A 27660-nucleotide genomic window follows, 5' to 3' on the forward strand; every position below is an offset into this window, starting at 1 on the left:
CCTATTTTACTCTTGAAGACAAATAGAATGCCAGTACTCCTGGTGCCTGTTCTAACAGCATGCCTACTAAGTTCTAGATCGTATGATAGACCATTTAGTCCTTACACGCAGTGATACCTGAATTCTGCTTGAATTGATTTTAACTCTTCTCACCTGCATGGTAGTGTTCCCAACGTGCTATCTGTGAGTGTTCTCCTTCCTGGTAACAGTCAGAATTTGCTTCTTTTGCCTTTTAAATTTAGTTCAATGTTTAATTGTATTACATGTATTAATCTATTAAGTGTGTGTGTACTATGGTGCACCCATGGAGGGTCTGGGGACAATCTATGGGAATCAGCTCTTTCCTATCATGGGGATGCCAGGGATCAAACTCAGGTCACTAGACTGGCAGCAAGTGCCTTAAGCAAGTGAACGGTCCCACTGGCCCCTTGTTCAGTTTTGAATCTTAAAGTACTTATGACCCACTCTGCAGCAGAAGATACATGGAAGGCACCTCGCTTCCGCATCAGAGCTGTTTGTTGCCCTCTCCCATCCCTTTGGGTAAATATTTTCATTTCTGGTTTATCTTTTACTTTCCACAGAAAGTGAGAGAATGTGTGCACAGGGTTCTACTTCTCTCTCCCACCACAGAGGTAACATGCTATCTCTGTCCTGTCTCCTCTTGACTTTTGTTTTTAATCAAAAGCATCTTTTGGAAGTCACTTTGTGACAGGTCATGGAGGCCTCTATAGTGGTTTCATGTCTGTATGATACTATGTGTTAGAAGGAGATACCCTAGTTTTAGGGGCTCACATGAGAGGACATTGAGTTGTTTCCATTTCTTTTCCTTTTATTTTATTTTTATTAATAATTATATTGTCATAGTGAGTGGTTTTCATTGTATAGTGTTTCATTTTTGTAGAAGTATATCTTAGTATTTTTAATGTCCATGGGTGTATTCAATTGCTAGGGCTGCATAATAAAAATGTCCTAGACTGTATGGTTTCAGTAACAGAAATCTATTTTTCCAGAGTTTTGGAAAAGAGCCAGGGGCCATGAGCAAGGTGCCATGGAAAACAGCCTATCTTCTTATCTTTCAGATGGCTATCCCTCCCTGTATCTTCTCCTGGCCTTTGTAAATTATCTGTGTCTTAATCTTCTCTTAAAGGCTTTAGAGTCAACACAAATAACATTATTTCACCTTATGAAACTCCTTTAAGGTTCCCTATCCAAACAGTTCCGTTTCATTTTACTGAGCTTTGGCATATGAATTTGAGGTTGCTACAAATCAGTCTACAACAAAGAATAGACACTCAGCACTCACTGTCCAATTCCACCTCACTAGGTTTTTGTGAAGTTTTGTGCTGACACCAGTAGCCACACACTTATTTTTAATGTTCTTAAAATACAGTTCTTTCAGAAGTATTGCTTATCAGCAGCCACACTGAGAGTGGTTCCTCTCATACTGAGGGTATAATTTTATTCCTCCAATTCCAGGACTCCTTGATGAGAAACTCAGGCTCCGTTTCCACAGATTCCATTTACCCTGGCATGCTTTTCCTTTCGACCAACTGCTTATACAAAACCGAACAGAAACAGCTCTGCAGCCAACCAGGATATACACGTGCACACACACACACACACACACACACACACACACACACACTACTGAGACTCAAATGCTTTCTCTCCACCTAACTGGTCATTTACAGATTCCTTGCTTTGCACATCTCCTCTGCTAAAGACTTGATTCTGAGTGTGGCACAGGTGAGTTTTCTGAACTAACGGGAAAATGCACGTGGGTAAACACGTAGATGGGTCCTGAGGGAGCCAGGTCTCCAAGGCTGTGAAAGGAGAGAAGGTTTGACCATGCTTCATTCTAGAATGTGGAATGGGAGGCACAGGTATGTTTAGGATGCAGGAAATAAGAACTAAGTATAATTCTTCCTGACCTCTGTTCCTTACAGTTGAGCCTCATTCTAGGGATTGTACCTAGGGAGAGAGTAACACTAGCCATTGTCACAGCTACTTCTGGACTCCAAGATGTGGCTTACACACAGTGTGATCGGTAGTTCTCAGGGGCCAGCAGCCTTCCAGGCCCCATCACCGTGCACTGATGTGCAGTGTTAGCTCTCTAGTGCCTCCCCCTCAGAGTCTCTCTGTGATAAATAATCTAATATTCTAGTATTCTTGGTATTTACTTTTGCAAGTGAGAATTTATTCTAAAAAGTTTTCTCTAGGAATGTTCTGAATTTCTAATTTTGAATTTAAGAAAAACACCTTTTCTCTATTTTAGTTTACATGGCATAGCTATTGATATAATTTGATCTTAACTGTTCACCATAAGCTCATTTATTAAAATCCAGGTTCCCAGAATGTGAGCTTACATTTTTGATATAGGTATGAAAGTGCACTACCTTCAAGAGAGGTTATCTAGCAGAAGGAAGTTAGGACATCAGAGGGGTAGCCTTGGAAAGGATACTGGGATCCTGGACTCACCTTTACTTCTTTCTGCATCCCAGCTGCCAATGTATTTCTTCTCCATCCTTTTGCCAATTTTTGTAAAGTAGGGTCTTTCAATGTAGGCTACACTAGATTCAATATCACACTCCTTGTATTTCCCTCCTGAATGAATGGGATTAGAGGTACATACCACCATACCCAGATTTACCTTCCTCTTAAATTGATTCTCTCAGATAAGTTGTCATAGAAGCAAAAGGCTAACTAAAACAAAAATCTATGATAAAAAAAAAAACCCAAAGATTCTTTCCTGTGTGCAGAAGTGTGATATTGTATACCTGTTTTTTCTTAAAACTCAACAAACAAATTTTCAGTGATGGGGAAAATCGAGAATATATGCTCATGCACCAATGACTAACACTTTTGGAAATAAATCAAGGAATATTTATTAAGACATAAAAACAAAACCTCACAATCAGTCATCCCATTTTTAGAAATTTGCTCTGAAATGTCAGGCTTATTTTATTATATTTACAATATTTGCAAACCTTCATCAAAGCATATTAAAATGATCAGGGCTAGGGATATATCTCAGTGGTGCCAGAACCGGCACAGTAAACTCAAAGCCACCAGCACCTGCACAGTATGTGCAAAGCCAGGATTTGGTCCCAAGAAGAAAAAAAAAAAAAAAAAAAAAAAAAAGCAAAAAAAAAAAAAAAAAAAAAAAAAACAAAGCAAATAACAGCATCAACAATTTCAGATGCCACTAACAGAAGATAGCATGAATGATGGTGTCAGTATCCAGCCGGGTACCTCTGCCACTTGGCCTTATATAGACAAAGATGCATGGGAATAGAGGAGAGTGAGTTGTACTACTCTACAGGGATTACGCTGAAATACCCTACAGGGAATGAGTTGCAGTACCCTTCAGAGAACAAGCTGTAAAACCCTATAGGGAAGAAAATACTAGACCAGTTCTCAACCTTCCTAATGCTGTGACCCTTTAATACAGTTACTCCCATTGTGGTGACCCCCCCCAACCATAAAATTATTTTTGTTACTACTTCATGACTGTAATTTTGCTACTGTTATGAGTTATAAGTATCTGATATTTGGGTGGTCTCAGGAGACCTCTGTAGAACGCTTTTTAATGCCCCCAGGGGTCTCAACTCACAGGTGGAGAACCAGTACGCTAGAGTTTGTTGTCCTCTCCAGAATCTGCATAAAATACTTCTGTATAATGCACCAGCAGACACTAGCAGTGTTTTTCATGGCAGTGGGATTCAGGTTGAGGAACGACACTGAGAAGAGAATTCTAAGATCTTCTCCTTTTCTTTTTTAAAAAGCTACGTTTTATGAATTTAAATTGTGTGGGTATAAAGGGGTGTGGTGTGTGCTGGGCTCTGCACAGGCCTCGATGCACATGTGGATGTCTAAGGACAACTTACAGGAGTTAGTTTTGTTCCCACAATGTAGGTACTCAGGTTATCAGTTTTGGTGGTATGCACCTTTACCTGCTGTGCCATTTGCTAGTCCTAAGATTTGAATTTCCCTGTGAATGTATTCCTCTTAATAGTAATATTTTCAATAAGCAATTTTCCTTCTTTCTTTCTCTTCCTCCTTCCCATTCCTCCCACTTCTCTTCCTTTCTTCTTCCTTTCTTCTTCCCATCCTTTTCTCCCTTGACTCCATTCACTCCTTCCCTCCTTCCTTCATCCCTCTCTTCTTCCCTTTCCTCCTGAGATGCTCGGGATGAAGTACTACTCCCAGAAAAAGAAGAGTGGTTTCCCATATCATTACTTTTAAGTAACTGTCTCCAAAATGGAAGTAAATCAACATGTTTTGCTTAAGTTATAGTAGTTCTGAAGTAGGCTTTGCTTCTTGTAATTCTCTTCTGCTCAACTGGAAGGACTCCCAGGCAACCTACCAAGAAATCTGAATGTTGCAGAAATCTTAGAATAGAGGTACACAGAATATCTGACTTATTAACTATTGACTTAGCATTATTAGTTACTTCCTGTCTAGATACTAAGGACCATAAAATGGTTTCCCCCCTACCAAAAATCACATCACTGTTGAAAAACACGGGCATATAATTACTTTGTTACCAGGGAAGATTTGCTCAATATTTATTTGAGCACCAGAAATTTTTAGAACTTGCCAGACTATCTTGAACCCCCAAATGATACAGCCACACAGGTAGGCCAAGCTAACCCTTGCAAGCTGGCCAAGGTGAACCTCTTCAAGGCCATCAGCATCTTGAGGAGCTTCAGTGTGATGCTTGGTCACCTCATTCCCCAGCACCAGCATCTTCTTGAAAACTACCAGATGGCATATGTAAAAACTCAATACACAGCTTAGAATATGTATTATTATGTTGCAATCCACCCCCAGGACTGGGAGCTCCTTGTTTGTTGTAATATAAAGATCAGCTGCTGCTGCTGCTGCTGCTGCTGCCAGAGAAGTCAGCTTCCCTCAAATGCTTACAAGACATAGGCATGGCACCAAATCCAACCTCATGGCATGGTAACTTGATTGATGTTTGGAAAAAGAACTGTCTCCCACACTGGCCATCGCTGTCTCAAAGTGTACTGCTATTGAAAGAGTTCTTTAAAATCCTGTGATCCTGACTGAGTAGGGGAAAAAAGCAAGAGCACTTCTGACAGGACCCTAGCCACTCCTGCTTCCAGAACACCACCACCTGACTCTGCCTTAGCCCAGAACACCTGCAGTTCTATGCAGCAGCTGACTGCCTTCCTAGGACTCCTCTGTCCCTCCTGAAGACAGATGCCTGCCTTAGTGTCCAGCTGAACAAATGTATGACCAGTGTCTGTGCTGCTTATGTGAAAACAAATACACACCTGCCTCCCTCCTCAGACCTGCAGAGCCTGTTCCTCTCTCACCTGTGTCATGTCCCTTATTTATACACAAACATGAGCTACAGGGTGATAGCAACAGTGCTTTTATGATACACTCTGCCCATAGGCCTCTTTGGCAAACCAAGATGAAAATGTCATCTATGGATATTTAGTTGAGTATTGTGTGAATGTTGTTATGTTTTCTTGATACACTCAGTTAGGATTGAAAATGATGTCCTAGTCTTTCCAAATAGCAGTTGGACTTCAGGTACTTTAAAGATTATCCAAATTGCTACCAACATGCTTCTATCCCTTTCAATTCAGTACAACAACTGTATACTGAGTGTCTGCTAGGGAGAGGGTTGCTTATGCTATATAACACGGACTGAGACTGGTAACTTCTCCAGAAGATGTTAATGGCTCATGGAGAGTACAGTTAGCCAATGGTAGGACAGGCTGTGAGAGAAGCTGTGAGATATGGAGAACAGGGTACTGAGGGGCATCGGGAGGAGCACCAGCTCCATTCAGGTATATTTCACATGGCTTTTCATCCTCAGGCTGCGGAAGAAAGCATGCTGTTTGGATGACAGAAAGTGCTATGAAAGTATCCTGTTTAGGAAAGCAAATGAAATCCCTAATACTTCCCCCTGGGCCTTGTCTGTACTCAGTGGTTTCTTCCAAGTTCCTCTTCTTATAAAGCGTTGGTGACTCCTCTTGGGTTGCACAGGATACTGGCTCTAAATAGAATTCTGGGGAAAGCACTGCAAAAGCCTGTGTCCTACCAGGGCATGGGAGGCAGGGGATAATGGAACCAAGCAGGGACACCAGGTTCCAGGGAAAGAAACCCACACAGCACAGCTGGCACTGGTTAGCAAAAGAGCTGAGGCCATGGGTAGGCAAAGCTAATGTAACCTAAAACCACCAGACTATTCTATGGAAATGTGCTTTTGGCTCATCTACTTGAGCCTCCCCTCCCAGTGCTGTTCCCAAGGTGAGAAACTCACTCCTCTGGATGGCCATTCCCTGAGTGTGTACTGCATGGCCTCTGTCTTATGTCCAAGTCAACCACAGAGCCTGTCTCAAAATAATTCTCAAAAGTGTTTTGTGAATGCACACAAAACATGTACACGCATGCACACACTCGAACTCTCATATCGCCTGTGTGCAGATGCCCAAGGAGATCAGGAGAGGGCATCAGAGGGAACTGGAGTTACAGGTAAATGTGAGATGCCCAGAGGGGATACTGGGAACAAAACTCTGTTCCTCCAGGAGATCAGAAAGTACTTTTAACCACTGAACCATGTCTCCAGTTCTGCATTTCTCCATTTAAAACTAATATCAACACACACACACACACATTAAATCATCTAATTTTAAAAAATATATAACACATAATTAAATCTCAATGTTTTGCGGGGGTCTTGGGGAGAAGTATTACATAAAGTAAGGCATAAAGTTCTTCTTTCATGTCCTCTCTGGTATTTTCCTTCACTACAAGTACTATGTACTTTGTGGAGCTGGTTGGACTGATTAATGTGGGTAAACAAATGAGTTTAGTAGTTGTTAAAAGCCTAGGAAAAGATTATCCAAAGTCAGGCCAGCCAGCAGGTATGTAACATACCTGTAATTCCAGCCATGGGGAGGCTGATACAAGAGGAGTGTCACAAACATGAGGCAAGCCTGGGCTACAGAGTAATGTCCTATCTCAAGAAAATGAGTAAATGAGAAAGCAAATCAACAGTTAAAATAAAAAAGGAGAAGGGCGGGAGGGGGTGGGGGGAGGAGAAGTCAAGCCAACCACTAGAAGGCACCTACCTAAAGGATCCAGAAACCATGGATGACACTGGTGTTAACACAAGTCACAGGCTCTGCTGAACTGACTTTCAAAACCCTTCCCTTATTGAGATGCATTCTTGAGCAAGCCGTGTGTGGAAGCTGTTTTCCCCAAGTATGCAGCTATCTGGGTGGCAGATGCAAAGACAGGAAGAAAATGTGGATGTTGGAAACACCAGTAGGAGGATGCTCCGTACATCTGCCTAGGAGCGCAAGCATCAGGTTCTAGCCAAGCAGAAATCCCACCCACTTGAATTCAGAATTTAGCAACTGTTCTCTTCTGCTAGTTTGTAAGCTGCTTGCAGGAGAGCACTGGGTTCTTTATCTCATCTTAGCAAAGACAGAATCTGGAACAGGAAGGAGGGGCACTCCGTTGTTTGTTATTGGATAATGAATTAGAAAACGGGCCCTGCCTTGCCTGCCCAACCATTCTGTTAAGGTGCAACAAATAGAGTATATAGTAGCTTAAAGCAACAGTCTAGGTGCTACAGAGAAATGACTCCATAGTTAAGAGCATTGATTGCCTGGGTGTTGTGGCTTGTACCTTTAATCCTAGCACTCAGGGAGATAGGCAATTTCTGAGTTTGAGGCCAGCATGGTCTGTTGAGGAAATTCCAAGAAAGCCAAGAATACACAGAGAAACCTTGTTTCAAATGTACCCCAAAACAAACAAACAAATTAAAAAACAAAATAAGAGTATTGGTGGCTCTTCCAGAGGACTCAGGTTTAGGGTTCAATTCCAGGCATCCACATGGTGGCTCACAACTATCTACAACTCTAGTTCTGAAAGATCCTGACAGAATGTAAAAGGACACAGAAGCCCTGAAATAGGTAAGATAGACGTCAGTGTTAGCAGAACTAGCTTCACTGATTTAGAAAAATAGAGGTGCAGAATGCTCTGGCCACTCCTTGAACCTGTGTGTCTGCCATTGTTTTGACCGTTCCTTGACCCATGTGTGTGCCCACTGATGAAGCCCATTGCCAGGTGTTTGTGATATTGGTTGCTGAGAAAGAGTCAGAAAATCTCCCCAGCAACCACAGCCCGGCCAATCCTGAGTTGCTACACCTGCACCAGACTCTTTCCTTGTACCCCTCCCATACCCATTTCTTGAGAATAGACATTGTTTAAATCTGGAAATCCCCTACTCCCCCCCCCTTCTCCTTTCTCCCCTGAGGGCCTATAAAAACTGGGACCTCTTTTCTCTCGAGGTCGACTCCTCTACCCCTGAGTGGGATATGAGTCGTCCCCAGAGCTCTGGCTTTCCCCAATAAAGCCTCATGTGGTTTGCACCAAGCTTTGAGTTCTTGGGTGTCCGCTATTGTCCTGAGGCCTGAGCGAGGGGCTCCTCTCAGAGTCTTTCAGTTCCACATTATCCAACACCCTCTTCTGTCCCCTGAGTTCACCAAACAGCCACTTTGTGACTATGACAGGAAGAACACTTTGTCCTTTCATCTTTAAGGGTATAAATGGAGCATAAACTAAGTAATTTTTGCTTGAGTGAACAGTATACATGAGTCTCAATGCCCTTGCCTGAGAGCATTGAGAGTCAACGGGTTTTCTCATCTCCCCTTCCAAAGATCTCCTCAGTCGCCAGCTCCCTAACTGCCCCCCTCAACTCAAAAAGACGTATGTGATGATGTGAACAGACTCACTCCACATTTGTTTAAGGGCGCCATTCTGGACCCACTTCCCTGTAAGGGAGGCTCTGCGTCTGCTCCACCACAGGGCACCGCAGCTCAGAGAGGCAGAACACAGGAATTTGACATGGTGTCTCTGGGTGGGTGTCAGGCCGTAGAGCAGCCCAGGCACACCACTTCAGGTGGGGAAGCATACGTAGTCTGAGGCCCTGGGGACCCCAAGAGCTGGCTTGGGGGTCTCCAGGCCTGCAAGGAGGCCCGGGCCGTCTGCTTCTCAGGCTCTGGGGCACCCGGGTACAGCTGAATGCCAGGGAAGAGCCCTTAGGCTGTATCTGGCCTGGGGCTGAGGGAAAAAAGGAGTAAGCTCTGGCTGGTCCCACAGGGAGAGAGTCCTTGGCACATCAGCAGGTGGCTGGCTTGAGCTTGGTTTGGTGGTGGCAGTGGCTGGCAGCACAGAGAGGCCTTCTACGGGAGATTAGACAGCGGCTCTATAGGCGAAGGCCTCCGTGGCTCCCCCTGGTAGATCCCAGTGAAAAGAGGCAGTCCATGGTTTTAAGGCATTTATTGTCATGGCAGAAAGTAGATGAGTAAAAGTTCTCACTTCTCATGTTGCCATGGAAATGTTTATTCAAAATTGAAGGATCATTGGGTTACGAACGCAATACCTACATGAATGCAAGCTGACATAGCTAAAGACTAAGAGGTAGTGCAGGAGTCATTTGGTCCATTTACTCAGATAACAAAATGGGCTTAGAAAGGAAGGTCTTTATGAGATCGGTTTACCAGTGACAGCATAGCACAGCCAGAAATAAAATCCACTGTTTATTTATGTGTTTGTTTACTTATACATTTATTTATTTATTTATTTACTTACGTACTTACTTATGTTTAGTGCATTCAATCTCTCCAGGAACATTATTTCAGGATTTCCATTGCTTTAAGCCTCCCAAGGGACATTTACCCTTTTGTAGATATATCAATGATTGGGATGTATGCTTAAAATAAAGTGCTGGGCCACAGAACTTCTCAGTAAGCAGGGAGATGATGCAAACTCAAGGACTGGGTCCAGAAATGCATCACATTTTCATACAGCATTTGCTGAAACTGGATTGTGAATAACTTCCACAGAAATTATTTTACCCACAGGAATGCTATTTCTTCCCACAGGGATTTGACCAGCCAAAAAGGAGGACAAAATGCAGAAAGAACTGTGATTTCGATTTATGTAGAGGACATTAGCTGGAGCCTAAGTAATATCCCTCAAGTAATCAGAATATTTTATACATACTGATTTAGCAGAAAGAGAAAACCACAAGAAAGTAAGCATATATTGTACAATTTTAAAATGTTTCCAGGGTTTAGCGTACACACAGATCTCACACACACACACACACACACACACACACACACACACACACCAAATTGGTGCTGAATGGCAGGATGGCTATTGAGTAGCCTCCTCCAAGAACTTTCTCTCTGGCTAGCAGTTGTCATGAAAGCCATTGAGACTGCCGATAAGAAAATCTTAAGTACATTTCAAATAGCATGAGCAATTAGTCAAACAAAAGTCAGCAAAACAGTTGAGAACTTAAGGGAACTTCTCCCTAGTGTAGCTAGAGAAGAAAGTAAGGCCAGGATAGTCCACCAACCCTTTGATGTTTGTGAAAAACATCACTCCATGTTCACAATGGCTGAGAAGTCTCCAGTCTGCGTTCTCCTATCTATAAACTGACCATGCTGGGATAGGGTTGGAGTCTAGGGCAGTTTCACAAGTCTGGACTAGCCTTGAAAAGTCCTTTTTAGCCGGGCATGGTGGTGCACGCCTTTAATCCCAGCACTTTGGAGGCAGAGGCAGGTGGATTTCTGAGTTCAAGGGCAGCCTGGTCTACAAAGTGAGTTCCAGGACAGTCAGGCTATACAGAGAAACCCTGTCTTGAAACCCGCCCCCAAAACAAACAAACAAACAAATGAAAAGTCCTTTTTAGGCACCCATTTCCTAAAAATTGCCCATTGAACATGGAGTCAGTAGATAAGTGCTGGATGTAAATTCTGGCTATAATACGTAATTTTAAAATTTTCTAGATAGCTCCATTTTAGGATATCAGAAACCAGTTGCCTAGACCAACATGTCATAATGTATATCCTCCAGCAATCCAAATTTTCCCACTTATTTTACATGTAAGAGAAAAGGGCATGTGAAGTTTAAATGACTCCTGGAGATCCTGGCCAGCGTGCTGATTTTCTCAAACACCATACTATTCTGCTTATTAAAGGGAAAAGGTGAAAAAAAAACATAGCTAGTTATAATTGTCAGTGGTTTTGGGGAAGTCTGATGGATTCTAACTCACTGAAATGGATTTGACAGCAACAGAATGAAGTTGATACACTATTTTTAGAGAGATCAAAATCTCTTGGTTTTAGCTCCAGAAAAGTGAAGATATAAACAATTTGCGTGTGTTTCAGTAGTCACAGAGTAGACTCTAGATCAGTGGTCCTCAACTTGTGGGTTGTGACCTCTGTGGGGGTGGAATGACCCCTTCCCAGAGGTTGCCGAAGACAATTAGAGTAGAATTCTTAGCAGGTATGGGCTACTATTCTTAGCTTCCAGGAAATATTTTCAGGTGAACCTTGCTGAAGTTTGCTGTGTAGAAACTCAATTTAGAAGTTGAAAGCCTAGTTATGAGGTCATTGAGAACCAAGGATGGATTAAAAATAGAACATGTGCAGAAAACGTACAGATCTCATCTTTGGTGTCATGTCATCTTGGGAAAAAAAATACAGCATTCAAAATAAAATGCTCTTTTCAAAAGTTTAATTTTGCTAATTTTAAAGTTCCATTTCTTCTACGGAGAATGTGTCCTAAGATGAAAGATAAACAGGGCGGATTGGAGATGCTAAGACAGTCTCTTGCAATTCCCTCTGAGATTGTTTGTTTGTTTGTTTGTTTGTTTGAGACAGGGTTTCTCTGTGTGGCCTTGGCTGCCCTTGAACTCACTCTGCAGGCTGACCTCAGACTTATAGAGATCCACTTGCCTCTGCCTCTCATGTGCTGGAATTAAAGGTATGTGCCACCACTACCCCACTGAGGTCCACATTTAAGGATCTGCATTCTCTACCTTCTTTCAAGCCATTCTCTCAATAAAAAACTGCAGCTTCATAAAGATCTGGAGAGAATAGTAAAGCCAACAGCCACCTTTAGGCCTACATTCCTCCTATGGAATTAGTTCTCAATCAGCTGCTACACACTAAAGACCACCAGAGTCTGTATTCTGAACATGACTGCCTCCAAATTGCTTACTGGGCATGCTCCATTTCTTTCCACCCTCCCCACACTGCCTGTTAGCCCCAGTGAAAACATTGTGGAGTGGAAATGATGAAGTCTTTAAGGTTTTTGCTATTCAAATCCCTTGATCTTACTGGATTACAGTCTGGAAGAGACAGTGATGTCTCCCTTACCAGTGCAAAATGGCCTTGAAGTACAAAATGAGTCCTTTGTAAGATAATAAATACGTAAATATGATAAGGTGTTCATAATGAGATAATTTTCAATCCCCAGCTCCCTCCCTTCCTCTCCCCAACCTCCCCCCCCCAAAAAAAAAACAACTAGAGAAAGGGTGTCTTCTAATATGAGGGAACAGCATCACCTTTCTAAAAATCAGATACTCGCTGTTCTGACCAGAAAGCCTCATGCAGGATGTGGCTTCGTGTAAAACCTGTCCTCACTTGCAACAGATCTAACTTCAGTTTTCTTAGCAGGGCACTAGCATGGAAATGAAATTGAGGGTGTGTGTGTGTGTGTGTGTGTGTGTGTGTGTGTACACGCGTGCATGCACACCCAAGCCTATATATTCTTGCTCTTGTTTGTGGAATGGTTTCTGACAAGTACTATCTATGGACCAGTTTCATACTCGAAATGAGTCACAGAACTAAGGTGAAGCCAAAGCTGAAAAAGAAGTCACCAGCTTTGCACTCACTTTCATGTGCATGGTGGTTATCTCATGCAGGAGTAAGACCCCACCAATCACTTTGACTTTTGTTTATATAATTGGTCCAGGGTAAGAAGTCATGGTCAGAGAGCTGTTGCTGTACTCCCATAATTATCCCTTTTCTTTCTGTTATGGAATCGCCTCCTCCGTATTGAAAGACAGCAAGCACACTCGATATGCACGAAGGGTTGGGATGAGTGGCTTATGCTTAAAGTAAGTTTTGAATACAATTGCCATCTAATTTTTACAGTCTGCAGAAATCTTCTCTAAGTGGATAAATGTGTAGGCTGACTCTCCATTACCTTGATCAGCACCTAATGTTAACCTGACACTTAGAATTAAATTAAAGAAACAACTGGATACTTTGAGACTTGGGGGCTGATTATACTAGAGCTAAGAATGGGTTTAAACTCTTCCCTTATCCCATTTAAATCTAAGTAGGTATAAACTCTCCATTACTGGGGAGTAGAGGTGTGTCTGCTGAGGTGGGGTTCCCTTGATGTTCTCGGACAAGGAAACCCAATCCTCCCTTCTGACACACATGGTTGCAATAGAAACAGCTCCTCAACTGCCTGTCTGGTTTTAATCTGTTGTTTCTTGCAAGAGAGGATTTTCTGGGAATGTTAGGAAGAGAGCAAAATTACCAGAACTTACTATAAAATAAAAGTGTTGATGAGATATCAAATTTTAAACAAGGGTTCAAACTCCTAAGCATGAACACACGTAGACACACATGGTACGTGCTAAGAGTTAAGAATACAAAAGTTTAATATTTCAAGGATGTCTGAGGATTGCTCTAGTAATTAATTTATTTCTCATTTTAAGGAAACACTTCATCTTACTCAAAGAATCCCAGAAGTAAAATGTTGTCATTAAACACAGTATGTCACTTAAACAACTCGGAGAAATTTTCTGTATGATTAAGTTTAACATCGTAGTCTTTTTAAAGTATTGACTCTTTTATATGGAAACACGTTTTTATTATACAACTTTTTAAAGATTCACTGTCGTTATTAATAAAGATATTTGTTAAACTAAGCAGTCCCTGTATACTGCTCCTTTTAGAAGGTAGTTTGGAAGGTGACAGCTTTTTGGTCATTCTTGTTCCAATACTAAAATGCTGTTATAAAAACAAAGTAGAAAACTAAATAGAACTGGCTCTAGTGGGTCTTGTGTCTTTTTTACTTTCAGTTGTTGCTTCTGACTGTTAAAAGAATCCCTATCTTTTTTTAAACCCTAAGTCATATAACTTGGTAAAATAAAATTTAGACTTAAAGCATATATTTGCTCTGTGTAACATTCTTTCCTAAGTGACTGGAGAAATGACTTTTCATGATATAATAAATACTGTATAGTCTTTGTCTGTGCAACAACTCAGCTGAGTGACACCTTGAGTTACAAAGCTACCACTATGGTGCAGAAAAAAATAAACTCTAACAACATCTTACAGTCTACAAATAATAACCTCAAAGTACTGTAAATGCATTGATGACGCATTAACAAAAAATAAATCTTTCACCAAGGCTGAATCCAGATTTTTCTGTTGCCTCGTTTTTGTAATCTGTCTGTTGTATAAGTTTGAATCTGTGCCCATCTGAATGATGTCATGAGAATCTATCGCTGTGTCTGTGGGTCCCTAGCAAAAGGCTTTTGCTCTGTATTTATTGAAATGAAAAGCATCTCATGGGAAAAATATGGATACTTTAACATAATCTTTAACAAAATTTTACAAAGGATGGAACTTTACTGATTCCAACTGACCCAGCTAGAAACAAAATCCATCAAGCAATAGCTACATGCTGCTTTCAGCATTTGTGGTGGATTTGTTGTGAGGTTGCTTTCAACTGATTTGTTGCTTTAAACAAATGACTACCATATAACATACAGAAACATATATGCTTTGCTCTGTAGGTCAGAGGCATGAAAGGGTATGTATCTTCAAATTACAGCAAAGCATTAGCTCCAGTTATAAAGGCTGATTGCCTGGGAAATACGAGGCAAATGAGGTTGGTTATTACATTGTTCTCTTCTTTATTTTTTGGAATTATATCATTTCCTCTGTCCCTTGCTCTCTTAAAGGCAGATTAAACAGGCTGAGTACACAGATGCATAGCAATCTTTATTGACTTCAAGGGGTATCTTATCTGTGAGGTCCAGCAAAAGTATGTAAGGGATATTTTCATAATAATGTAAGAGATGTTTTCCTAATAATAATAATAATTTCATAATAATGTAAGAGATGTTTTCCTAATAATGAGTCACAACAGCAAATGATTTATTCAAACATTATGGTATTGAAGTCGAGTATTGAAGTCGAGTATTGATAAAGTGTCTTTACTGGGAATGTGTCCTGGAGATATTCCCCCAATTAAAATGTTACCAGTACTAGATAGGCACCTGGGCAGAAGACTCTGAAATGCACTAGCACCACTGGCTTGCTGCCAGGGTTTTTTATTCTGCAATCTGGATAGCTAAGAACATTAGAAGTCTAATGTTAATTCCTGGGGTTATAATCTAATTAATTATATAGCTATGCAAATAGTAATACTTTGCTTTCTATCTGAAGACTAGACACCTAAGGCATTTATAAAACCCCATGTTACAGTAACCATTGTCTACATCTTCTCTTGACTGGCTTTGTCCTGGGCTTCTGCTACACCATGTGTCTTAGGATTTCTATTAATTCCTGGCCACTTTATTTCCATTACTCAACCACTTTTTATTCTAAATTCAACCTAGTTTATTCAGTTTTTGGAGTCTATTACCATGTTTCATAGTTCAACTGTCCCTTTGGCTCTATACTCAGGTATGTAGTCAAAGTGCATTGCACCTGGAAATACATGTGCCTCAAATTTTAACAACAAAATCATATTGTTATGTTCTGCTGAGGGAGGAACCAGGACTTCTTCAGTTCCTCCACCTCATGCCTGTAACTCCTTCCCTGCTCACTTCCAGTTACTCTGGGACAATTGCATGCTTCTAAGATTTTATTGTATGACTTGAGTTTTATCTTAGTTTAGATTTCAACTCCTCAAGAGTACAGGCATCTCAAATACAGCTTACCTCCTATGAATCTTTGATAATTTCCAGTATGTGTTTCTTAGACTAATATAATCAATGCAATGGGATTATGTCAAATCTGCTCTTTATAATTTTTACTGATATTTAATCTGAGAGTTTTCAGTTCACTGAGAGAAGTCACCATCTTCCATCAAGCATCACTGGTGTCATTGTTACTGAACCTCCGTGGAGCACTGCAGCTCTAAGCGTTGTCCACTCTGAACTATGCATAAATCATTCTCTGTACCCATGAGACCCCACACTTCTGGAAGGCAAGGTACACACACATCCGTCAGTATTTCACTCAGGGCACTAAAGTCGCAGATCCGATGACCACCATGTAGGTCTCAAAAAGCCATTTATGGTCCTGTAAGAGAAGCAGGCTTCATTCTTAAGAGACACGAATGGAAAGCTACATCTGGAAGCTTGATTAAAAAACAAACAAACAAAAAACTACACGACTTTTTCCTGTAAGAAATAAGTCAATGAAGGGAAAATGAAATAAACCCAGTTCAACTTCAAAACTGTGAGAGCTTTTATTGGTCTAAGGTTCAGTATCAATGAACACAGGATAGCAAGTCATGTAGTTTTGTATTAGAGAGCAGGTGGTGAGACATGACTTTGCCAGAGTCATTGACTGCTTTTCTTCGGAACTGCAGGGTGGGAAATTGCCTACTTTTTCCACCTTTGGTCTCCAAGGAAATCCGAGGGTGCCAGGATTCCAGAAGCTGTGGGTCTGTTTTTAGCCTTGGTTTAGGGTGGGTGATTTCCTTTACTTCCACGTCTAAAGAGCAACAACTTATTCCTTGAGTTTCCCTCAAGGAAGCTGGCACAAAGGAGATGGTCGGGAAAACACTAAAGCCTAGGGCCACCTTATTCCAAGGGACACCTGCAATGCAATCTTAGGAAACAGCGCTACTGAGCTACTTTGGCCAGCGGCAGCCCAGAGGACAGGCGCATGCGTAGTAAGCTCAACTCGGCTCGCCCGCAGACGTCATTCCGGGCCGGCGGCCCCGCCCTTCTCAAGATGGCGCTGTTCTCTGTGCGGAAGGCGCGTGAGTGCTGGCGCTTCATCCGGGCACTTCACAAAGGACCCGCAGCAACTCTGGCTCCCCAGGTAACCCGAGCCGGTCTTCTGCTTTAGGCCTCCGATCCTGCGAGCGCCTTTCCGCTCCCCTTCCCTTCCGCCACTTATTTCTCCCTTCCTGCTTCCTGTAAAGAGCCCTCCACACTTTCTCTCCGAGGTCCACTAGCCTATGACTGTCCCCAACTCAGACCGCTGCGACGTTGCACACACGTGACCGTAGGAGGTACTGCTGCTGGAAAGCACACGCCGCCGGGCCGCGTGGCCAGTGTTGCCTGGCAACGCAGGAAGCCATCTCCTGAATGAGCGTGACGTTATCAGAAACTTAGTTGCTCTGCGATTGTTCTCTTGCGCACCATTCTGTTACGTTTTTAGCCTCCTCCCCCTAACAACTTCCCCGGGTGCAGCGGAGAAATCAGAAAAGTTTTCTTAGAATTGGGTTGTTTAGGTTTGTGCAGTATCTAGCGTGTGGAACGCGAGCAAGAATCGGTGCTCGGTGATCCTTAGGCGCCTGCATCTACCAGGCCCTGTAACCAACAGCAACAAGCTGCCAAGGTACTTCGTAGTGTTGCTTGCGTGGCAGCACTGCTATTACCACGACTGTGCTGATGAGCATGATATATTATGTCCATCCTCGCCACATTTTATCCTCAGAGCCAAAAGGTGTTGGGGAATTTGCTTTCACTCGTTCTGACAAGCACAAAACATCCCAGAATATGTCAGTTTGACATAGATGATCTCGGAAGTCTTGTCTGAGAGCGGGAAGGAAACTTGAACTTCTGTGATGAAGTAGTTTTTACACATTGCATATTCATAGCCATTAATGCACAGATATGACATGAGGATGTCATGTTGTAACTGATGTATTATTGGAAAGCTTGCTGGCCTGGTCCTAAAAGTTCCTGGCTTTTTCTAACATTTGTAGCTGTGTTACAGAACCAGTTGTAATCCTCTGCGCAGATGGAATAGAGGGAGAACTGGAGTGATTGGCATGTTAATGTACATCCAAGACTGGAAAGCTTATGGGTTCATGACTATGAAGGTAAAACATAGCCAACAAGAGTAGATGAAACTAGCGTGTAATATTATATTTTGAATCATCCCACAAATTACTCATTCTCTGAACTTACGTTTTTTTTTTTTAATTAATGTAAACCTCACAAGATTCTTTATGAATAAAAGACACAATAGTAGAAACTCAGCAAACAACTATTCAAATGTTACTTTACATTTTAAGAAACAGTGTTAGTTAAGAATTGATTCCAGCTTTAATCATCAAATGTTGTTTTTCTTGAGGCTTGGGAATTTCATTGTTTTGGAATCTGATAGGCATATTAATGTGTATACAACCAAGAATATCTAGGACAGATTACTGTTTTTAAACCCTTGATTTCACTTTAAATATAAAGAATTAAATGTTAAAGTTAGTTTCTGCAGTGTCATAATGCATATCAGCTAAAAAGGATAGCATGAAAGATTAAGGCAAGCCCAGTCTGGTGGCAGAGGCCTGGAATCCCAGCTATTCTGGTGGCAGAGGAGGAGGGGAGGGGGTCACAAGTTTAAAACCAGCCTGGGTGATTAAGTGAGAGGATAGCTAAGTGGCAGGGTGCTTGCTCAGTACACATGATGATGCAGGTGTCAAAGCACTGATGAAGTTCTCCTGAAAGACTGATGGAAAAGATTAAACACTGTGTTCAGAATATGATGGCGGCAGTGTTTGCACTGAAGTGTTTACTCATAGGAAGCAAGACTGGAAGGAAAACAACCATTTTTGATGGGCTTTGTTCATCCTAAATAGTGGATTAGAAGTAATTGAAGTGTGCTTTAAGCCTTTGTTTTTGTGTGTTTCAAATTGCAGATATATCACTTTTATAACCAGGAAAATTTGAAAGCATAAATCTTCCTACAAACCTATAGTCACTGATGCTGTTTGGGCATTTTAAGTTTCTGAAAGAGATACCTGTCCTCTATGGCCATTATTAAAGTGGCCTTGGAAAAGGACTCCTAAAAATTTATGGCCACTCTTCCTGTGTGTGTCTTCTTTTTCTATTGAAAAGCGTCCTTTGAAGTCAAAGGGATTTTGTGAGCAGATGCAGAAATATGTGAAGAAAGAATTGGATTCTCAAACCAGATGCACTGGACATTTTTATGACATCTCATAACCTTTGTAAAAAAACAAAACATTATTTTGTAAAAGCATATTATAATAGAAAGACATGCGTATTTATCATATAAGTGGTTTTATGAAACCAAGGGATGGTAGGTTACTTGGTTATTGGTTTAGGCTGTGCACTTGCCCCCTGAGGTGGGAGCAGACATGGATGAGCCACGGTGTGTTTTTGTTGGAAATTGACTGAATGTCTTGTGAGCCTAAAGTTGTTTTAATGCCCTGCAAAAATCTTTTTAACAGCATCTTGGTTAAGAAGTGTGGCATTGGTAAGAAGCGAAATGTATTTACTCCTCAAGGCTACATGGAAACTCAAATCCAAAATAGCAAGAAAAGGCCTAGAGGTGTGACTAGTGCTGGCCTGGGATGGGAGAGGTCCTGGGTTTAATCTTTAGTATGTTAGAGAGAGGTATAGGGGAAGAAGATATGAATACAAGCACATCCTACCATATTCATTGTGGATGTCTACAATTTGTGCAGCAATGGTTTATTTTGTCAGGTGTTGCTTGACAGAAGACTGTTGAAATCTGATGAGAGGAGCGTAATCACGAAGTCAGAGAAATGAAAATCTGACGTGATGTTTAAAAACTGATGGCTTTAGGTACATTTAAGCCTGTCATCATTGACTAAACACAGCATCTGTCCTCCTTTAAGCACTCATTCATGGCTGTATTTGGGAAACAATGACATATTCTTGGTTAGAAGATTTCCCAAGACTATTTATAATCCTCCAGCTCACACATAGAAAGTTCTCATTTCATTTTTAGCCCTCTGCAACCTAGATTTGGCCAACACTGCCCTATTCTTTCTCCTGCTGATGGTCAAAACGGAGCCATTAGATCAGCGATTCTCAACCTGTGGATCATGACCCCTGTGCGACTCGAGCAATCCTTTTACAGGGTCGCCTGAGACCATCTTCATATCATATATTTACATTATGATTTCTTTTTTGTTCTTTTGATTTTTGAGACAGGGTTTCTCTGTGTAGCCCTGGCTGTCCTGGAACTCACTCTGTAGACCAGGCTGGCCTCGAACTCAGAAATCTGCCTNCCTCTGCCTCCCATGTGCTAGGATGAAAGGTATGCGCCACCACGCCCGGCAATGATTTTATAATAGTAGCAAAATTACACTTAGGAATTAACAATGAACGTAATTTTTTGCTTGAGAGTCACCACAACATGAGGGGTATTAAGGGGTCACAACATTAGGAAGGCTGAGAACCACTGCATTCGATGGAGGAAATGTGTTTCAAAAGGAAGAGAGAACCACTGTCTTAAATTTCTGATTGTGTGATAAAACTTTTAAAATAACTTAAGATTTCCAAAGTTTCAGGATTAGTTCAAGAAATCCCTGTCTAGCCTGCACTATGCTTTGTCCTACATGCTCAAAATTATTACAAATTAAACTTAGCATCTGTGCAGTGCTGTTGCCTTAGATATAAGCCAAATTCTGATTTTGCCAGGTTTTGCAGCCGTCATATAGTTTCATCCTGAATGATGATGCAGGATCCCATGATTCATTGCTGTGTGTTCTCCAACATGGCCTACTCTATTGAAATGGTTTTCACTATTGAAAGTACTAACTTTGCCCCTATTTAAGGGTACTGCTCAGATGGTCCGATGTTTTCTGGGATAGCTCAAGATGAGCTCTCCTAGGGAATTTCTCAGAGAGATGTATTTCAGCAGGAAGGCACAGAAGAGTGAGACAGGTTTTAGCACTGTAAGAACTAGAAAATAAGATTTGTTTAAGTACGTTCCAAGTTAAATAGTGGTGAAATTGGCATGGGAAAGTTGATTGTGGGTGTTTCACTCTGCATTTTATGATTATTGCTGTTTAGGTTTCTGTGATTATAATGCCGTGAAATTGGGCTTTTCCTAGTGACTTTTTACTCAGTTCTTTTTCCATTTCTCTGTGTGGTCTGTCCACCTGCCCCATCCTCATAGAAAGCTTAGGGGCTGCCACAGCCGGTTCAGAATCTTATTAGTTGACAACTGTGCCAGTTTGGTCAGACTGTTTCAGCTCTGCTTGCTTAAGTAGAGTGGGTAGGGAGTGGGGCTCTATGGATCCACCCTATGGCTTTTTTCCATCTTAAGAAGTAAACAGATTTGTTGAAAATGCCTTTTAGGTTACTTGCTTATGTAGACTGAGTTAGTATAAATACAAATATCTCAGGTCTTTGAAAAATATCTCTGGAATAGATAATAAAAAAACCACTGAAGGTTTCTGCTGGAAACAGAGAAAGAACCGTGGATAATTGTTAGGGCAGCCACAGTCAGAAAGGGCTGATAAGAGAGCTGCTACCCTTTAGATTCCTTCTCAGTTTGTCATTTTCATACCTGCATGTGCAGAACTGTCTACAGGGATGAGCTGGTGTGTGTGTTTGTGTGTGTGTGTGTTTGCGTGTCCGAGTATACACATGTGCACATGTGTATATGTATTCCTGTAGATTGATAGGTTTGCACTTTTGTATTGATATGTACATACTTATATATAGGGATATGTTAACATATATATTCCTACATTTATTTATATTACTACATATGCCTGTAGTTATATGTTTTAGAAGAGGAAATGGTATTTAGTCAGCTATGGCAAGCCTTATCTTACTCTTTCCAAATATTCCATAACTGTTATTCTATCCATTTTATGAAAGAAGACAGTAAATCCAGGAAGACTCAAGTTTCCTGAGTCACAGAACCAGCAGACCCCAGTACCAGGATGCCAACCCAGAACTGCTTCTGCTTGTCTTACTTGCTCAGAAGTTACCTCTCATCACTGACGTAGTTTGGGGAGTAGAGGACCATCCATAGCCCTTCTTGCTGGATCCTCCTTCACCTTCTCCCCAGCCACACACACAACCCAGGCCTCTGAAATACAATATTGAATTTAAGATATAGTTTGAAAACTGCTAAGGCCTCCTTCAATATAAAGGAGAGTTGTTGATCAGCAGCACATTTGATACATAGATTGTGTTGTTGTTGTTGTAGGAAGCTGTTCTGAAATGGAGTGGTTTGAGTGCTTTAAAAGGGGACTATAGTATTGTTCTGTTTACCTAGCTGCCTGACTAGAGGGTGCATCATGTGCTGTGTTCCTGTCCTGGTTCTTCCCCATCATCTCTGTTCTTTCTTTCCCAGCTTCTTACTTCCTCAGAGCTTTCTCTCCATGGTATGCTGGTGGCCATGCAAAAGTCAATGCCACAGTTTCCCCTTGGGTCTCTGCCTAGCCTAATCTCTAGCCATCTCATAAAGAATATGTTTTCTGGTTGTGCTCTGATGTTAGTGTGCTCTAGCATTTGAGAGCTTCTATCATAAACACTGCAGTGCAAGCCCAAGATACTTCCTCCTAGATACTTCTCAGGAACGATTTGTCATTTGGCATTGAAGCTGCCATGCCCTAGTGTAACAGACTAGGTGCAGAGATGATTTATAGGCAGAGATGATACACTGACTCCAGCTTGAGTTAATCTAACTCCTCTGGGCATTTGCAGATTTCTCTCTCTGTCATTTCATAGGGAGGATTGTTTTTACTGCCCTGTAGGAGTGTAACAGGTTTACCTAAGTTCCCTGTTTACCAACAGAGCAAGGCCATGTCTAGGTCATTGCACTGCCTCATCCCTGGAGCTCTGTTGGTCCTCTAAGCATTTACTGAAATTCATCTTTAGCTCTCTTTTCTCTTGACACAGCCATTGATTTTTTTTTCTTGTTATTTTTTTTTTCTCTTGAACTACCCCTCTATTACCAGTTGAGTTGATTTCTGATTGGCTAACAGACTGTCTTTTCACTGCTCCGTTTCCTCCTGAGATTAGAGTCAAGCCAAGTGGATGTGATGCCTGACCATGAAGATTCTCACTGGTCGCTCCATCCGTATGTATGCCAGGCCAGCGCCCAGCACTTGGGATGTGCATCCCTTCACTTTCCTGTCTCCATTTCTCACTGACTCATTGGTGAGCCGGGTGCTGGGAGAGTGCAGCCCTGAGTGTCTCACTCCTTAGGATGTTAGTTGTACATCTTTCACAACTCTCGCCTTGGATACATTTTCAAGTGGACTCTATTCTCTTCAATAATATCTTATCTAACATAGCACTCTGTACTGTCCAAAATATTTCACATATTCTCACTTAATCTTGTACACAACATACAGAATTTCATTATTTGGTTGTCCATAATTTCTACTCACTGGAAAACTTCCATTATGCCTTCTCCCCCTCTTTTTTTTTTTAAACCATTTCAGCGATAATGATCAATCTAAGTAAATAGTAATATTCTTTCAAGTTTTAATTTGGTGACCATTTCCCTATTTCTATCAAATATGTTCAATACTTTATTCATTTTGGGGCCCCGGTCTGATAGGGCTAGTAATTTCAGTTATTGATAAGGCTGATGATAATGGGGGGTGGGGGGATGTAGTGCTAGCAAGCATTCATCAAATGCTTACCTTGTTCCCAAGGGCAGTTTTTAAAGGCACCAGATATGTGTTAGCTCATGAAGTTCTCTCAACTCAACTAGGTCCACAAATAAGAATTCTGGGAGGGTTTCATAAGTCACTTAAGGTCATGGAATTCACAAGTGTCAGAGCCAACATATGAGCCCAGTTATCCTGATTCCAACCTCTATATACATGAACTATAAAACAGTAGAAATAACTGCAAGAAACCATATGTGTTCATTTGCTGATAACTGCTTTGGAAACGTCTAAGTATTCCATGAATGCTACTTTTCTTGTCACTACAATGTGAAGGGCAGACACTGAGTCAACCTTTGCTGGATCAGCTTTTGCTGTTGCCATTCTTGCTGTCTTGTTGGGCAGCATGAATTACGGAAATGGAACAAGGCTATCTTGTAAAATTTTCTGAGTGTCTCCACTGGCCACTGCCACTAAGATTACCTTAGATAAAATAAGACTTTTAAAACATGAGTCCCAAGGTGCATGTAGGAAGTTATATTTATATATTGCCTGTAGCTGAAAGGTCAGCCTGGACAGAGCCCTGCAGGCAGAACAGAGGTGGCGAGTGCTAAATCTGAGGCCGACTGGGGGATCTTGGTCTGGCTTGTAGTTGTGACTTATAGTGGGAATACTTTCTTCAAGGAGTAGGAGTGGGTGGTGGCAAGACATGACAGCCAAATGTAGTGCTGTTGGCCCTCTCTGCAGAGGATAAGAACTCTCACTTGTTAGTGGAGCTCTTAAAGAGGTCTATAATTCACTAATTATAGAGTATTGACTTGAGTGATTGATTACCCATCAGTACATTCGCTGGGATGAAGATGAGGCTTTAAAATTAGCACTGTTGGTTGGAGATGACTATGTACAATGATTGAAGGGCCCTTTGTTAACTCTTCCTTATATTCTCTGTGAGTAGAGACTGCAGACATTCTATTCAAATTCATTCATCCTCAGGAGTCCTTTGGGAAGCAGAAGGATGCAATGGAGAAGGGAAATGGAGATGTTTGTTTAAATCCTTGGTTTGGTCTTAACAGGTAGTTCCAGAAAATGCTGCAAGATAGAAAAGACCCCTTGGGTTAGGGACAAGTGTATAGTAAAGGGGGTGGGGTTACAAGGAAGTAGTAAGGACTAGACTATCATGGAACTGTATTCCCTTGCATACAGTTTGTATGTTTCTTTGTTTGTTTAAAAAGAAAAAAAAAATGTTGGCTTCCAATATCTGCCAATTCTCTAGCCACCACATGCCACTAATTGGAGCATGCGAGTTCTGTAACTCCGTGAAGAAAGTTTATAAAAGGTAAACATTCACCTGAATGTTACTCTTAACACTGGGAAGTTAAAAGAACACATCCATCCTTCCTTGTTTTCTCCCATGCTGTCCATTACAAGGAAGTGTGATAATGCAGAATCAGAGTGACCGTTTGCTCCCACAGTCATATCTGTGTGATGCACGTAATGTAACTGAAGTCATCCAACTTATCTTTCTCATTTGCAAAAATGATAATAATGTTTACATTATAGGACTATTATGTGGATTTTAGAGTCTACCACAGAGATTAAAGTCCCCTGGGTAATGTTTAGTACTCAGGGGATCTTCCTCCTTTCATGAGGACTGCTCCTACTCTAATCAACCTTAATAGCATTTCCCCATCTCCACACAGTCCTCCCTTCCCCTGACACCCAACTGGATTAATCTCCCAGAAGCAGAAGCAGACTGTCACTTTTCATAAAGTCTGTACTCCTCATGACATTTAAATTCTTCTACAGGCCATGGCTATAACAATCGATTCTTGACCCAGAGTTGCATAAAATTCTCCTTTGCTTAGAGCCAACCCTTTTACTTAATAATATATCATTTTTCTAAAACGGCCTTTCTTCCATCTATATCTGTCTGTATTCTGCGACTCTTTTTTCATTTCATTTAACTTGATTTATGACAGGTCTTACTTTATAGCTTTTGCTAGGCTCAAAGTTGCAATCCTCCTGCCTTTGTTTCCCTGGGATTACAGGCATGCATCATGGTGCTTAGCTGTTTCACCACTTTCCAAAACTATGGACATCTTTTGAATGAACGTCAAAGAGTGGCTTAAACAAAACAGCAGCAAAGAAAAAAAAAAAAGTATGAAAACATTCTAGCAAGTTTTGTTCTGAAGCTGGAGGTAATCACTTCCAGTTTCAAATTATATCTTCCATTTTGAAATTGGATGAGCCCTCATCCCTGTCTATAGAAATGAACACATGCCTCTTTATAGTCTGCCTTTGTTTAAAAACATTTGCTTGAGACAGATGGAAGATCATGCCTTTGTTCTATAGACTATTTTATGCACACTCCAGCAGGAAGCAGTTCAGTATGCATTGTTTCACAGGTGATCTGTAGGTTCCACTTAACATGTAGAGCTCCCAGGACATTATATTCCTGGAAAATGTGGATGAGCCCTTCCTGTTGAGTCGTAGCTGTGATAAGTATATGTGTGATGAATGAGTCATTACTTAAATCCGTGGTGTTGTGATTCTTAGGATAGAAAACCCCAACGATTATTTATTGAATGAAGTCAGTGAAAAACATAATCAATGCAGTGGCACAGGAGAAAATTCATAGTATTGATATCAAGCATGTTGTTGAGTAGGAACCATACATCTTAATGTACTTTGTGCTTATTGATTACATCTGATGCAGGAAGTGAGTGGAGTTGTTATTTCCCAGTATATCTAGACATTTATGTTATTGGAAGTTACTGGCAATTGTGCTTTGGTGATTGTCCAAGTAGACTGTAGGTTTCTAACCCCTTGCTGTGGCTGAAGTTAACTTTGCCAGCTCAAGTCTTATTGTTCACGGTACTGCTAATTACACTGGGGGTTTTGTTATACCAAAGTTTGCTACTTCTGTGTACTGGGAAGTGTTAAGATTCACAAATAAGAGGAAAAGTTTTTATTTAGAAAGATTTGCTTCAAGGAGCCGTCTAGTTCAGTAAACATGTTGTGTTATCTATTCAGTAGTTACTGTTATAATATGTTGTTACGAACAAGATTTGCTTTTTACCTTTTAGGAAGGAGATGAGAACTCATGTATTAATCGTGGATTGTTTTTTCTCATTCATTTACCAATTTGAAGTCTCTCTTTTTTAAATTTTTTAATGATATATTTTCTTTATTTACATTTCAAATGTTATCCCCTTTCCTAGTTTCCTCTCCGAAAACCCCCTCCCCCCTCTCCCTCCCCCTGGTCCCCAACCCACCCACTCCCACCTCCTGACCCTGGCATTCCCCTATACTGGGGCGTAGAACCTTTTGAAGTCTCTTTAAGGCAGCATTTTGAACCATACCTAGCACTTTTTGCCCTGTTGGTGTTGGTATGCTCTGCATAGAAAGCAATCCTACCTCTCACTGCAGGTGCATGATAGACTGGGACAGCCAGGCTGACAGCTTCTAATGCAATGTATCCTTGCTTTTACTTGTACCATGTTAAGAGTGGATTAGCATAGTGCAAGATTTGATATGGTCAAGTACTACAAATAATTTATGTGTTCTTTCAGAGTGGTCCATGGCACATTGACATCTCCTCAGAGAAGCTCTATTGTTATATTCTCATACTAATTTGTCATGTGTGTGTTTAATAAGCCTTAAATCAACCCATGGAGTCACAGAGTAATCGTGGAATATCATGCTTCTTATAGAGAGTAGGATGGGTTGTAACATCTCCTGTGCCTTACACTATTTAGGCTGCTTCAGTAGTACCATAGATTGGGTAGTGTAAACAACAGCCATATAATTTTTATACTTTTGGAGGCTGAGAAGTCCAAGACTAAGGTGCTAGTGGATTCTATTTCTGGTAAGGGGCTCCTTTATAGCTTATATGGAGCTGCCATCTCACTGGGGGAGAGCATGAGGTCTCCGTAGGATCTCTCAGAAGGACAGCAATCTGTGAGAACTACCCTCTCCTGCCCTAGTCACCTCCCCTGCCATCAGGGAACTAAGACTCAACATAAAGTTTGGGAGTTCACAGACATTGTCTAATTTAAGTGATTTCAGTGGCCAAACATCTTATAAAATCAAGACTGGCCTTTAATCCCAGCACTTGGGAGGCAGAGGCAGGTGGATTTCTGAGTTCGAGGCCAGCCTGGTCTACAAAGTGAGTTCCAGGACAGCCAGGGCTAT

At 41.3% G+C, this 27660-nt stretch overlaps 1 protein-coding gene across 1 annotated transcript in view; it reads left to right on the plus strand.

Annotated features, from left to right (window-relative positions):
• The first annotated feature begins 16827 nt into the window (after positions 1 to 16827).
• The window catches only part of Wars2 (tryptophanyl tRNA synthetase 2, mitochondrial), a 77680-nt gene continuing 66847 nt past the window's right edge, over positions 16828 to 27660 (plus strand). Inside the window, exon 1 of the mRNA XM_021158800.2 lies at positions 16828 to 16931. Coding sequence (XP_021014459.1) covers positions 16842 to 16931 — 90 coding nt within the window. The 5' untranslated portion in view covers positions 16828 to 16841. The remainder of the gene's footprint in view (positions 16932 to 27660) is intronic.

The sequence above is a fragment of the Mus caroli genome, chromosome 3, assembly GCF_900094665.2.
Source record: "Mus caroli chromosome 3, CAROLI_EIJ_v1.1, whole genome shotgun sequence".
Taxonomy (NCBI): Eukaryota; Metazoa; Chordata; class Mammalia; order Rodentia; family Muridae; genus Mus; species Mus caroli.